The sequence below is a fragment of the Neopsephotus bourkii genome, unplaced genomic scaffold (genome assembly GCF_033783945.1).
Source record: "Neopsephotus bourkii isolate Nb327-2 ecotype Australia unplaced genomic scaffold, CSIRO-AGI_Nbou_v1 NB_234, whole genome shotgun sequence".
Lineage (NCBI taxonomy): Eukaryota > Metazoa > Chordata > Aves > Psittaciformes > Psittacidae > Neopsephotus > Neopsephotus bourkii.
The window spans coordinates 10,402,563-10,418,078 of record NW_026900744.1 but is presented as its reverse complement, the minus strand read 5'-3'; the positions used below and the strand labels follow the sequence as shown (position 1 = coordinate 10,418,078).

At 37.0% G+C, this 15,516-nt stretch overlaps 1 protein-coding gene across 5 annotated transcripts in view; it reads left to right on the top strand.

Annotated features, from left to right (window-relative positions):
* TTLL7 (tubulin tyrosine ligase like 7) overlaps positions 1 to 15,516 on the top strand; it is a 71,483-nt gene that overhangs the window by 12,651 nt on the left and 43,316 nt on the right. For 4 of the 5 annotated variants that reach the window (XR_009724187.1, XM_061345197.1, XM_061345201.1 and 1 more), the window contains exons 2-7: positions 4,720 to 4,897; positions 5,032 to 5,160; positions 5,896 to 6,017; positions 6,695 to 6,762; positions 11,807 to 11,965; positions 13,563 to 13,779. Coding sequence is in view for 4 of the 5 variants with exons in the window: in XM_061345197.1 (XP_061201181.1) it covers positions 4,873 to 4,897; positions 5,032 to 5,160; positions 5,896 to 6,017; positions 6,695 to 6,762; positions 11,807 to 11,965; positions 13,563 to 13,779 (720 nt within the window). In the remaining variant the exon portion in view is untranslated. The remainder of the gene's footprint in view (positions 1 to 4,719; positions 4,898 to 5,031; positions 5,161 to 5,895; positions 6,018 to 6,694; positions 6,763 to 11,806; positions 11,966 to 13,562; positions 13,780 to 15,516) is intronic. The other variant, XM_061345199.1, reaches the window with a different exon arrangement.

Here is a 15,516-nt window from a genome sequence, read left to right as displayed (position 1 = left end):
TAGGTTCTTAAATTGCATCCCTTTATTTTAAGCTTGAATTTGACTCCCCCGGCTCTATTTTGATCTGATTGATTCAACCTTTTTCTCTGGGATGTTTGCTCTTTGGGGGAGACACACACACGATGGTCTGACGGCAGGCAATTCCTATTTAGAGATTGAAACCAACCTTCTCAGCTCCACACTGCATCAGGAGGTACAGTGAAGAATTATGAAGTGCAGAGGTCACTTGTGAGCAGCATGGAGCAAATAACATGGAGGGATTTGTTGAAAAATACTTCTGTATAATCTAGGCCAGAAGAATATTTTTGAGGCAATATACTGACCCTTTATGATACACCTCATTTGTGGAACAGCAAAAAATACTATAAATTTTTACGACATGGATCATTCCATTAACTGTGAAACCACTGTTCCCTGTTCTTCGTTCAGGCACCTTTGTACCCTGCACACTCTATTCTCTTAGATGGACTCAAGCATCTGCTTTGGTCCCTGTCTGCATGCAGCACTTCCAGCTTCAGCAAGAGATGGAAGTGCCTTTTTGCTGTCCTTGGAGGAACAAAGCCCCCTTTTTTTTTCTTCTGTGTTCTTCTGTCTCTTTTTAGGACAGCACTGTGTGCAGTGTATCTCTTGCTGGCTCTCTCACACCTTTGCCAGGCAACAGCAAAGATAACATCTCATCTTTTTTTTCACCTGTAGAACACTTTGAATAAAAGTGCTTGTTTGTATAAGAATGTGCTAACCTGATGAAAGTGCATTTGTTTCTTCTTCACAAGTCCTTCTCCATTTATAGGTTAATCTTTTTTTGTTCAGCCACCCTGGAGTTGATGTGGGTGAGCAACAAACTTTCACCAATTTCTTTTTATCATGATTTCAGGAGGGAAATGGTATATACAGCAGGATCTGTGATCCTTGTTTTTGTGTGAATGTGAATTCAGAGATTCCCAGTAGCTGACTTGCCAAGGTTAAGCAAGATCTGTCAGTCCCAATTTGGAAATAGAATACTTTCTTCCATGTTTTTAAAAGCCATCCCTTTGAGATAGGTCTTTCAGGTAGGTCACTAGAAAGATATGCATCTAACTATTCTATGATTCTATGATTCTGCACTGTTGTAGCTGAATGCAGGTTATGGGTTATGCTTACTTTATAAGTAAAACCCATCATTGTGTGATCTGGTGAGTCCTGCAGTAAGCTTTGCCCTGTAACTGAAAATTCCAAGGAGATGGCAGAGGCTGCCTACAAAGCAGCGATAACAAATCAAGATGTGAGCTAGAAAAAGGTGCCTGCGGAAGACCTGGGTCATAGAATGAAGTAATTCTAGGGTGATTTCTGCTATATAGAAGTCAAAAAGAGGAAAGATGTGTGGGAGCTCCTGGCTGTCAGGGCCCATGGCATTGCAGTGGTGTATCTCAATGCTCTGTCCATGTGCAACCCTCCCCTTCCAGCTCCCTCCTTCCTTCAGCAACAGCCATTCGTTGCTCTTGGAGATGTATTCCTGTCTCTCCAGGTGACCCATTCCCCCAGTTAGAGAGCTTCTTATCGAAAGTGTAGTCTGAAGAACAGTTGCAAGTTACTTGTGAGGATTTCAGCTTCCTCAGTAGGCTGGTCTTAGGTTTTCTTGCTGCAGAATTGCAGCTTCTCATAGCTCTGCACTGGGGACATAAAAAGCATGGAGGTCTAAGCAGGAGCAAGTCTGCTGCTCCCATGGCTTAGCCTGCAACTCATAGCTAGTGCTCTGGGTAATGTGTTTCCACAGAGGAGATGCTGTACCTCTTATCTGTCACTTGACATGTTGGGAAGGAAAGCTGAGAAAGCATTTTCATTGCACTTATATTTGCCCTTTGGAAAGAGGATATTTCCAGTAGGAACAAAGGGAAGGACTGCATCCTATGTAAAATATTTTGGAAAACTACTAATTTAGAACTGCCGGTGTTTTGGTGTTCGTGAAATGGTTGGTTGGAGGTGGGTGACTTTAGTGAAGCACTTGCAAAGCAATTTTGAATTATTATATACAAGCTTAAGGCAGAATACAGTTTACCAGTATAAGTGCTTGTGAAAAGTTAAAATCCTAGAGTAATCTTGAATACAGAGTACAGTTGTAATCCCTTTTGTCTTTGAAGAGTTCAGTTTAAATCAGGATTTGACTATTAAACTTTTATTTGACAATTATTACAGCATGTGTCTTTGAAACAAGCTTTAACATCATTAGAGGAGTGCGTGCTTCTGCTGGCATGATAAAAATTATGGCATCCATAATCTTGTCAAGAAAAGAGTTACTTCAGTGAACAGTTTGCAGAGATTTTTGTGAGAGTTAGTCTGGTTACTTTGTTTTTTGTATGGCCAAATTACTAATTGCCCTTATAATACTCTAAAGGTGACCCTGAATCTGCCATCAATTAATGTATTCAGGCTAAAAAGTTGACTAGTTGAAAGTCATGGACCTTGGGTATTGGTGCTTTCTATTTAAACCCTAAAGAGTATTCTTCTCAAAAGAGTAGAAGAGTTTCTGTGTAAAGAAAAACAGTAATACAACAATGTAGTGCAGTTTGGAGCTTTTTGGTCCACCTTTAGAATGCATTATGGTAGCTTTGGGCAGGTATTTTTTTCTGTGATAATAAGCTGAATGAAAACTCTGAGCTGCTTGTTTTTTATTGCCACATCATGGCGTGTACATCATGGTGTATTAGAAAGGGACGGCATTTCTCTCAAGGAAATACTAGTTGTCTTCATATTCTTCCTAATTTGCTAAAAGTTTTTAGCCAGTACAAGGGAGGAACAACTGCTAGTCATTTGAGTATGTGCATAGAAGTCCTTAATTAGGTAACAGATGTACTTCAGTATTATTCCCAGGAACTAAACACGTCTTGTACTCTGGTGGTATTCTTAGCTTGAGAAGCAGATAATGTGCAATATTCAGTGAGTCACTGTGCCCAGCACTCCCTTTACACTGGTTTTAAGGAGGATAAATGCTTTGCTTTCCCATCTCTGTGTTTAATTTTAGTAGGCCAGTGTGCAAGGGGACTTCAGGCCACCTTCTCTGATGACGGCATCTGAAACATTAAAATGTAAAAATGACCAGCCAGTTGAAGTTCAGTCTGAGGCGAATTTTCTTAGCTATTTCTGGTTCAGCGAAGTGTGTTTTAAGTAGGTATGGCTGGGTGTTACTGCCATGGTGTGGAACATTGTGTATAAAACATCTCCTGTTCTTACCTTCTGGATAAGTACACAGTGTTAAGTTTTAATTTGTGGCACTCCAGTAAATGGGTATGAGGAATATTTAGGGTTGTCTCATTGCAAAGTCAAATTTGGTCCCTTGTACATTAAGGCCAGTCATAAACAACCATGTTCTTTTTATCCTTTTGTATTAATGGACTGATAAACGTAGGCTTCTGTCTTCAAAGGAGATCTTGCAAATGAAGGTGTCTGCTTTTGTATTTCCTTACTTAGAGGGTGGCTTGTCTACAAGAGAATTGTATCTGTCTCTCTCTGTCATGTCTGTATACACACACAAACATGCAAATGAAAAATGAGGATTTATAAGTAATTTTGGTAATTTTGCTAATGCATGTCTTCTCCAATTTTATTGCCAGATATGTTCACATCATGTCATGGCTGACTTTGACTTTACTGTAATTTTCTGTTATTTATAGCAGAAAAAATTCCTTGTGCTTTATATAAAGCTATTTTAAATAAGTTTTGCAAACAGATCTAATCTAATCTGTAAACTAGTCTAAAGCTACCATAAGGAACTTTAGCCACACATACAATTGCGGAAAAGAAATTAAAGCATTTAAAAATCAGTAACTTCTATTGTGTGTTTCAAAAACTTGTTGATTTGTTAGAGACAGCTTGCCAAAGACAACATTTGTTTCCTTGCAGACTTTGTTATAACAGTGCTGCATGCCTGAGGTTGTGTAACAGTGTGTTTAGAAGCATTTCATTCCTGATTTTTTTTTTCCCCACTGATATTTTAGCCTGTTGTTCTTATGTGCTTAAGCTGGACCTAAGCAACTTTTTAATGTGGGATTTTCACATGTATTAGTCTATTCATAGAGAAAAAGAAATGGGATTTTGCATCAGTTTAGACACAAAACATAGCATTTTATGCAATTACTCATTTAAGAAACTGATAATTTAGATACTTGCCAACTCAAGGTGACTTTGAAATTATATCCGTTGTGTCATGGAGTGGTCATGAAACTGCAGCCGTGTGCTACCAAGCGATTATTGGATAACTGCTTAAAAAGCGTTGAAAAACGAAAAAGTGGAGCAAGATTATTAAGTTGAATTCAGCTGTTTTGCATTTGGTACCTGAAAACACACAGTACAGTGTGTCTGATTTTAAATTTTTAATTAAAATACAGTTTAAAATTCCCATAAATCCAGTGAGATTTATAAAGATAAAAGTTTGCAGTATTGATGGAATTCAGTGTTACCTGTTTTCATGCCCAAAATCTCCCATACACAATGAAAATAAGAAAATAAGGTAATGTAATATCATTTAAAAATTAATACTACAAAAACATTTTTCTTAGAAAAAGCCCCATTGAATGGTAGTGAACAAAGTTTTATATGAGTGGGCCTTGATCAGTCTTTTAAAAGAACCACTCCTTGTGACTGGGTATTGAAAGCATTTTCATAGTTACTTTTCAGCTGTTTATATTTGTTTAGGATTTCTCTATAACAAAGTTTCTAAATTTTTATTTTTTTTTCCCCACACAGATATCTATGCATTCCAGAACTAGTATTTGCTACTACTGGAGGCTGAAATGGTATGACCGGAGCTTTAAATAATTCAGCTTTTTTTAGCTTCATCATTTTCTGAGAACTTGAGACAGAATTTTGGGTTCTGCTTCTACGCTGCTCTAGGTTATAATGCCATCCTTGCCTAATGAGAGAGGTATGCTAGTCCTGGATTTTTAATATTGCCTGTTAATTATTCAGTATGCTTGTGCCTCTAAGTTGTAACAAAGTAAATGTTTGTAGTTTTAGCTGAGATATAAAGATATTAACAGTTACAGCATTATTTTTCAGATAACCATAGAACTGCTCCCCTGGCTTTGACTTCGGGACTACCTTATCAAAGCACAATTAAAAGAAAAGTCAGAAAGAAGAAGAATGGAGTCATCACTGCCAATGTTGCTGGCACAAAATATGAAATTGGTAGGAAGCTACATATTTTGTTTTCCTCCAAATAGTAATAACCATTGATTAACTAATGGGGGTGAATTAATGGACTTTGCATCAAGCTGACAGTGAGACATTTCCAAAGGATTTTCTTCTGTAAGAAACCTTTGTTGTTTTTTTGTAACTTTGTTGGTTTTTTGCAGCTATTGCTCCCCATTTTTTACTCAGGGAAGAGCTTTGAAATGCAAAAACTTAAGTAATCAAGAAGGCTGTAGAAAACCATCTAATTATGGATTATGTATGTGTTTGGAAGTTTTTTTTCTTGTTTGTTTGTTTCTTATGTTAAAATAATGTATGCATTTACTTTTGTGCCTTGACTGAAGAGGCATTCTTGTCTGCTATCTGCAGTGACACTTACAGGCATCACTGTTTTAAAATTAACACGTGATAGCCAAGATTAACTCGAAAAGCCAGGCAAATGGACTTTTACTAGATGGCTGGGGAATGCAGTGAAGCTCTTTAGAGTTCTCATCAGTGGTTGTGCTCTGATTCCAGCCACAGTACAAAGTGCTCTATAATGTTGTCATGACAGGTTTGCAGTAGACTGATAGAAGGACTGTGAGATAAATAATAGTTTGCATGCTAACATTGTTCTCAGACAAAGGGTTGAATATTGGAAGTGTTTAAAATCTTAATTGATTTTTTAAAATTTTGAAAACACATCTATTTTAGAGATTCAAAATATTCCCTAAATATGTGATTTCTCCGTAGTACGTGTAGTAATACGAGAAATGGGATTTGTGAAAACACGTGATGAAGATGAAACAGCTAATCTCATATGGAGTGATTCTGCTGTGCAACAAGAAAAGATTGCTGAGCTTCAGAACTATCAGGTAGAGTGGTAGTTAGGATTTCTGACATGTTTCATGAAACCGCTTCATTCTGAAACATTCAGAAATGTGTCACTTTTGGTCAGTTACATTTGTATGGACAGGAAAAAACACCCTGCCACAAAATACCACCCAGCAATAAGGCTATACCACTACATATTTTAAAATCCTATTCTGTTTTCCAGAGTTATCTGTTCATACTACTTGGAATCTGGTGTTTAAATATTTGAGGTTGTTCTTTCTTTGGGTGTTGTGGAAGATCAGAGTTTAAAAGAAGATGCAAAACATTATTTATAAGTTGCTCATAAGCTTTTTTGCAGTATGTTAACAAGCAGAGTTCTCTCCACTGTTTCTGTGAATAATTAATTCCTTTATTTACCATTACTTTCTGAGAACATTCTTGCTTTGTAGGTAGCTTTGTGAGTAAGGGTATGATAGTCTCCTTTCATGTCTGAAATTAAATCAATGCACACCTATGTTGGTGGAAGAGAATACCACTTACAGCATCTTTTCAATTGCTAAGAATATGTAGCATAACGTAAGCTATTATTGTAAACAGTTTATGTCGAACACTAATTATGTTTGCTTGAGTGTGCAGTTGAGTGTTTTAGATGATTGTATTAGGTATGGCAGCAAAACTAAAAAGTACCAACAAACTTTCTTTTCTTCTCCTTCCTCAGAGAATAAACCATTTTCCAGGAATGGGAGAGATCTGCAGAAAGGATTTTCTGGCAAGAAACATGACTAAGTAATCTATCTTTTAATATTAAGAAGTTTTTCAGCCACAGTATTCAATGCAGTACAATTAAGGTTTGTTTATTTTTACTAAGAGGCTATGAGAGGACCAACAACAGCTTTCCAAGTTCCTTGATAACTTTGGCTTTGGTGCTGGATCTATAGTATTGGAGTGGGCTACTGTATCTCTCCATTTGACTTCAGTGGAAAATTATGTGGGTTCAGTTCTCTGTCTACACGTTACAGAATGCAGGAGAGCCTTAAGTTATTGTACAATACATTTCATACATAATACACCTAGGCGTATATCCTGCAATGGTAGAACAGAAAAAATAATTAGTATGTGGATGGATATTATTTCATTAAAATAATTGATTACTATTGAATAATTAATATATTAAAGAAAAAACCCTGAAGCATCTTACTGTTTATATAAGGAATAAGTCAGAGAGGTTCAATTATCTAATTATAACTTCTCCTCACTCTAGTGGAATAACTGGTAGCTGAGAATCTGTGAGTAAGACCTGTAAGAAAACAATACTAAATAATGATTCAGTGGCCTGGTAATAAGAAAAAGTTAAAGTGTATGTGAATATTTGGTTCTTCTAATCTAATCTAAATTAGTTTAAAGAGGAATTATTAATTAATCGTTTGGCCCCAGACATTACCTACACTGCGTTTCCTGTTACCAGAACAGAATTTGTTTTCATATTTTTATGTAATTAATGTCATATCTCTCTCCCCCCCCTCCTTTTCTGTTTTGAGAATATGACACATAGCATGTAGAATGTATGCAACTATTATGAGGGAAATACTATGTGCATTGCTATGTCTACATGTCCCACATGTAGGCCAGAACTCCCTCGTGTCAGTACACACTACACTAGCACTTTTCACTCCCCCTTCCAGACTTTAAGTAAAAACAGAGAGGTAAAAACATGGAGGCAAACAGTGATTTGGAGGGGTCTTGGAAACAATGGAACATTCATCAGTTTGGTAGGCAGTGGCATCCCTCTGTATTGTTACAGTTCTGTGATTTAAAAAAAATGTGCAAAATGGACAAAAGGCTCTTGTTACCATGCACATTATTTTCAAATAGTGTCTGATTATACCTCTCACAGCCTACTGTATTCTGAGGTTTAAACATGGTTTAAAGACTATTCATGTGGAAATTGCACATACAGATAAAATGGGAATAATTTCTCTGATACAACAACTCTGGGTCAAACATGTCTGTATTGTGACTTCACTTAATGTCAGTAGATAACAGTGGTACCCCAGTTTAAAGGATATTCATGTGGAGACTGCACATATTATAGATAAAATGGGAATAATTTCTCTGATGCAGTAACTCTGGTCAGACATCTATGTTGTGACTTCGCTTAGTATCAGTAGATATAGCAGGGTTTTAATCAGTCTGTTTTTTGTAGTTCTAGCCTCACAATTTAATGCTTAGTATTCATAATTTATAAAAATCAAAATCATATTCCTTGACTGCTTGTGAAATCACAAGTCAGTTGGGATACATGGTGAAGCAGGCTCTTGTCTGTAGAGTGGAGGATTTTGTTCCACACAGCTGCTGTCCTGTCTTAAAATTCATTTGAACAAGATTGTGCAGAAACACTAGTTCTGTTTCTTTACTTTTCTGCTGCATGCAGCGTTTTCTGTTGCTGCTTCTGAATAGCTCTGGGTTTTGTACCATTGAGAATTCATGAAACAACTGGTGTAAATTGGTGGAGAGTAGATTCCTTTTTGTTCTACTTCTTTTGTTACACTGATCTTAATCTTCATTTTATGCAAGCTATTGGGAATGGAGTGAAAGAACAAATCTACTGGACTCTTGAGAGGCAAATGCTGTTCAGGAGGAATTGCAGGGATCCCTCTTACAGCCAATATCGAGGTGCTCTGGATCACGGGAAAATGGGGTTTTCACATGCACAAGGGTAGAAGGAAGTAGTGTAATACATAGTGTAATGTGAAAGAAGACAACCCAGCACAAAAAGTGTAGTGACAAAGCGTAATGGAAAAGGTAGAAGCAGAAATGTAATTGAGAACAAAAGGGGCACGAGCATCATTTTCAAGGGGGAATAATCAGAACAGAGGTGCCACTGTAGGGCCAACTTATTTCTGTAAATAGTCTCTTAATTTCTGTAAATGGTCTCTTAGATGAGATCTTCTCATGTGAATGTTAAGTTTGGTTACAGAATAACACAGTAAGTGGGGGAGAAGGTATACAGGATGAAGGGGAAAGAGAATAGACTCATGTATGAGATGGTCTTTTTTGCAGCACCTTTGTTGTTTATGTTTAAAAGGTTTGTGAACTGATCATGAATGAAGAATTGCTCTCATCCATACCTACCCACTAACCTCCTTTCATACTTGAAAAGTCAGCGAAGTTTGAAACCTAGGCAGCAGAACGAGTGTTACTGGACTGAGAAGTCGTGTAATAACCTATGTTTTGTTCAACAACTTTAATTCTTTTGCACAGAAAGCATTCTGAGAAACAAGAGCACAGTCTGATCATATCTGTGAGCTAAAATAGCACTCAGAAGAACAATAATTTGCTGTTTAATTCTCAGACTTCCTAGTAAGGACTGCAGAGGCTAAAGGATAGAGCAGCAGAGTGAAAAAGTGGTTACCCACAGTAGTGGATAGCAGATGTGCTGGAAAATAGGGCTATTGTACTGGAACAGGTCTTGATTCCACAAGCTACTTGATGATGTTACTAAGCCATTTCTGAATAGAGCCAAGCAGGGAAAGAACAGAGCTGAATTCTTTTGTGGAAAGTTTTAGTGTGCAGGAGAACTTGTAAACAATGGTTAAGTCTTACACTGTGCTCTACCCCGTCATGCATCTGTCATGGTTTAGATAGAAAAAAGGCTTATAGAACTGATGTACTTGCAGCCAGAAAAGAATGTTTGTAGGATACCTTGAAGGTATATTGATTGAATAGGGTGTATATGTAATGAAACCCGCAAATAATTTAAATGGCAAGTCTGCATCATGTAACACCTCAGGATGCATATGACAATTTGAAGAGGAATGGAAACTGACACAATTTATTTTTGCCTAAATAGGATAATTTCTGACTAGATAAGTGATTCAGTTAGCGAGGTAATGATATTTGTAAATATATAGCAGATGGAGAGTAGTTTTAAAATATGCATGAGTCATGAATTAACTATTTCTGTTTTTTAAAACTATGTCTGAATACTTAGTGCCTTTCATCAAACCAGATTTGTACAAATAATAGTTACAATGAAGCTGCAGAAGCTCTGAACCTCATGCAGTACTTCAAGACTACTATAGCAATTGTGGTTTCTGCAGAATGTTTGTTGTGTAGTTGACTAAACAATTTGGTGACAGTGTATCTATTATACCATTAGGGCTTGGCTACAGTCCTGGCCTTACAGATGCAGTTGGCAGCTCTGTTTTTTCCATTAGTATTTGAGCCACTTAAAAGAAAAAGTGACTTATGCTGCATCAGGAATACTATGTGGGCTCAAAGTAAAAATAAAAAAATTGAAGTGATACTGTCTCTTTTAACTGTAAATTATCCTGATGCTGTAATTAATTAAAAAGTATTAAAATTCATCATAGTGCCATTTAAAAAAAAAAAGTAAAAGTTGAGGAACTTCCTATCTCAGTTATTTTAAAATATCCAGTCACTTTCTGTTGGTCTGTGGATATTTGTATTTTCTGATTTGTCCACCCTATGTTGCAAGGTAATTTTGAGTTACATGAACTAATTCCATGTGAGGTTATGCATGAAATTTCGGGTTATCCAAGTACCTGAAACAAGCTAGCTGCACCAGTATTTAGCTCAGCAGAAACTAAATTTATTCTGCTGCGAACTGTGTCTGCATAGCACGACCAAGTCCACATTGCTCTTATAACTTGGCTGTTAACTAGTGTTAAAGCTACTTTATTTAAAGCTAACCCATATGTATCTACCACATACTGCCAGTCTGGTGTGGATATAGCATGGAATCATAGTTTGAAAGACCTTCAAGATCATATGTTTCCTATCTGCCAGATACACAGCTTTGGGTGATGGAAACTTCTGCCGAGTTCTTTCTTCCATTGTCTTTCCTGCACAGACAGCATAGCCATAAAATGAGATGTGCTTGCTACCTCCACTACCACAACTGTTAAAGCAGGGATATCAGGACCTTGCTGCATCCTTTAATCAGATTCAGTTTCAGAAATTGTTCCTTGTGATGTTTTAACCTTATTTTTGTTTTAGCTCTTCTTCCCCCTGCCCCTCTTGCCTTGCTTTGCACTTCTTTGTTCTGCCCTGTAGTAGAGGTCTATGAGCAGTTGTTTGGCCTGTGTCAAAGTGTATTTACTACAATTCTTTACTTTTCAAATTCATTCAAAAGACTAGAAAGAAACAAAATCTTCCTAAAGTGCTTCTATTTTAATTCTAAATTTGGTCCTTGTTATTAATATTTTTTGCACCCATGAAGAAATGTCAAGTATCCCAGGTGCTCTTTTTTGTGTGTGTTGGTCCTTATACATCCCCAAACACATAAACATAAAACATGAAAATTAAAATGTTTGTCAAATATCCCTGTCCCTTCGAGGGAAGTAAACGGGGGGGGGTGGTGGTGGGGAAGGGGGAGTAAGGGAAAGAGGAATCCAGTAACCTGTTAGGTAGGGAAAGGTCTATAATCACATGGTCTATTGTAAGTTTGATACTTTTAAGAATAGGACTAGCATCATCTGAGTAACTGAGCAGAAGCTATTAGCAGGAGTGAGATGGATGCCAAGAAGTGAGATAGATGCCAAGAACTGAGATGGATGCCAGTAACATGGTAAGCAAGTACGATACGATAATAAGCAAAAAAGCACAAGATAGTCTGCTTTTTTTTTGTATGCATATGAGTATGTTATAGAGCTCTGACTATTCTTAAACAGGTGGAGAAGTTTGCTTTAATATTGCAGTATTTTCCTAACAAAGTTTCATTGTCAAATTATTGTAAATGCTTTTTAATCCTTAGGATTGAAACATCAAAGTACTTGAAAGATTTTAACTCAATGACTTTTTTTTGCAGGATGATCAAGAGTCAGCCTCAGGAGTATAGTTTTATTCCTCGAACATGGATCTTCCCTGCAGAATACACACAGTTTCAGAACTACGTAAAAGAACTGAAGAAGAAACGTAGACAGAAAACTTTCATAGTCAAACCAGCTAATGGTGCAATGGGACACGGGTAAGTTGCCTGCTAACTTCAGTCTTCTTACCCATTAAAGGTGTAATCCAATGCTGTTTACATTAACAGAAGCTGTGTATCAGTAAGAAGATTTTATTTCAAGTTTTATGAAAGCTCATGTATTGGACATAGGCTTAACAAACAGAAACAGCCAAAATATAAAGCTAAATTGAAGCGGTATTTTAATGCTGTTCGGAATATAGGATAATTAGAGAATGCATTTTTTTGATGACTCTCAGATAATTCTTAAATGCAGGATTATTTTTATTGCAAATTTATCTGTTGTGCTTAAACTTACAGGGTGAGATTGTATTTGGCATAAATGGCAGGATTTTGGGGGCTGGGGCCTGCAGGGGTGTCATACGAGAGAAAGTGAGGACCTTCCATGGCTAGGAGAGCAGCCCAACCACCCCATTGCATACCAGAACTGAATCCAGTCAGAGCAGCACAAACATATTTAAGAGTGGCAACCATAGCTGTAGGTGAAACAGAGGAGATGCTTTTGGGAATGTGGCTGGAGGTGCACTCGTGGAAGGTGGTGATGCCTGTGCCAGAGGAGGGATACCCCTGAAGAGGCTGTAACCTGCAGCTGAGTTGAGAGTTTTGCCTGTGACAGGGCTGCACAGTAAAAGAAAAATGAGATAAATATTGCAAATTCATTTTCAGCTCTATTCCTAGGTTTAGATATTGCAATTTGAGCTTTTATGGCTTTTGATATAATTTTGCTTATACAAAATTATATTAATTATATATTAAAGTGCTTACATATATCAGAATTATTGTAAAAGTAAAGCCCCCCAGGCTTTTCCATTTCCTGATTTTTCACTCCTCTTGATAAGGGTAAAGATAAGCTGAAGGGATAGGTAGCAGCGTAATTCAGAGAAATGCCTGGAAAATGCTTCAGTATATTAGGCGTATTCAGCACCAGAACACTGAAATGTATCATAAATAATAGAGGATAAGATTAAGGCAACAAAGCTATGGGAATTTGGGGTTAATATTTGTACCTGAAAAACATTAGCTATTACAGTTATTTAAAGTCTGTGTAGTTAGGGACTACCAGTTGATAGTGTGTATATAAATAATTTTTCATTCTGATGTGAGGAAACTGGAATACAGAAATATTGATCTTAATCTATGCCATCCACATTTGTACTTAGTGTCCTGCTTTGCAAACATCATCACTAGGTCAGGCTAGCACTGAAAGTTCTTTGCAACCTGTACCTCAGGCAGAAGTTGTGACGAAGACTAGAAGCCGATTTTTAGAGCTGCAGGGGGAGTAATTGCAGAAGCTGGACACTGGTCATTCTGCCGAACAGTTTTTAAGTGCAAAGGGAACCTATTGTTACAAATTGTTGAATCAAAGGAAGCAGAAATTTTTGTTGAAATGGCTCATTGCCTTTTTTCATCCAGTGAAGACAATAAAAGACAGGAAACCAAAACCCACGTAAAGGAAGAACTTTTTCTTTACACTACAAGTCAAGTATATATGTCTTTCTGCAGGTAGACTGACTACCTGGCTGGGTGCCTACAAGAGTCTGTTTTGAAGAGTAATGTTAAAGTTCCATGTTTTTAAAATAGCTTTCGTTTTTACCAGGATCTCTTTAATAAGAAACGCAGAAAAGCTACAAGCTCAGGATCACTTGATTGTTCAGGAATATCTTGACAAGCCATTTCTTATGGAAGGCTACAAGTTTGATTTACGTGTGTATATTCTTGTCACCTCCTGTGATCCATTAAAAGTATTTTTATATCATGATGGACTAGTGAGAATGGGCACAGAAAAGTATCATCCCCCCAGTGACTCAAATTTGGTAAGTTGGAGTTCATTCCAATTTATTACTTGTGCATGTAGAAATTTCTTTACCTGTGTAGTGTTTGGAGGAGGTAAAATAACGGGTAAATTGCTTTTATATTTATCTGAGACTCAGTTCGTGGTGGGGTATGGGGTTAAGGTTTATCTCCTGTTAGATCATTGTTTAACATTCCTGAAGTCTGGAGCTTCTGCTGAGGATCCTGCAATATTTTAGCCATTGTGTTAGGAACATATGCAATAAGCAGAGGAACAGTGACAGAAAAGACCACTGCATGAAAGTGGTCACTGCAACCCCTGAATGCTAGGGAATCTATTTCTGGTACTGTCAGTGACCACTTCGGCAGGGAAAGGAGTATATACTTAACAGCTTTAGGTTGCCTGTAAACTTGCGGAAGGAAATGGTAAGGGGCATGCTAAAGTTTTTGAACACTTTAATCCTCTTCTTCAATGTATAGCATCTCCCCTCCTGCTGAGAGGTGTAACTCCTCTCTTCTGGGACAGCCAGACACTCGGGTGTCTCTTAAGAAAGAAATAGATCTGAAGCACTGGGAGGCATCAGTAGATTTGGGTTTTATACCTCACTCTGTACTTGGTGCTACTGTATCATTCCTTTTCAATGCCATATACTTTAGAGCTGCTTCAGTGTAATTATGCAGTAGACAACATGAGAGCCTTCTCCCTGCTTGTCACTTAACATTGTGACTGTCTCATAGAGCACCTTTGAAGAATGCAGGTATAATTTGGATCCTGGTACAAGTGGTCTATTTGGAAGGGTTCCAATATTATGTTTGGAATAATTTGCTTTTAATATTATTCTATCATTACTATCTTAGCAGCACTGAAATCTGCTCTGAGTGGATGAACAGAACAGGCAGTTATTTCTGTGTTCTCACAACTGTTCATGTTACAGTTTGTCTATTGTATGGAATAACCTGGCTTCATCACTAATGACATTGTTCTTTGGATGACATTGTTCCACAATGACATTGTACCAGATAACTTCAGATTAAAGATTAGTTCAGATGTTGAACAAAACACTTTCATGTTTTGTAGTCTGAAAAGTAATTGTTTTGTCTGAAATGATTTGAATTTCATGGGAAGAATACAGTTATAACAACTCAAAACCAATAGTTTTCAGAATGATTATCAAAGCAGTAATTGGAAGCCATGGGAGAAATTAATTACTTATAGTGCTAATACAATATATTAATTAACCTACAATTAAATTGATTGGTTTTGTTAGTGTCATTAAGGTGTTTTAAACATGAGTGAGTGCAGTGAGATGACAGCAGAAGGCTTGTGTTATCTATTAGCTGTCTTATCAAAAAGAAATTGGAACAGAAGTCTTATGGTCAGTTTAGAATATCAACTACACTCAAGTAAGGGATGACAGATGACAGAGAACTCATTGTGATGAGTTCAGTCATCATGGTAGTGTGAGTGGAAAGCTGAATTGATCCGTACAATAGTATGTATCGTAGGATAAGCATATAAATATATATATATAAATCATGATTCATAAATTTGCCATGGAAAGGTAGTTACTGTTTTTCCATGCAACTGGTATCATGAATCTATTGTTGGTGACATTTTGCTTTATAAAGGAGCTATAGCACTCACTTATGTAATGTATATTTTGAAATTATTTGATGTATGGCCATCAGCCACTCAAAAATGAGCAATTTTGGCAGATACCAACATGGCAGATGAATTTATATGTAAAAGATTTTGTAAA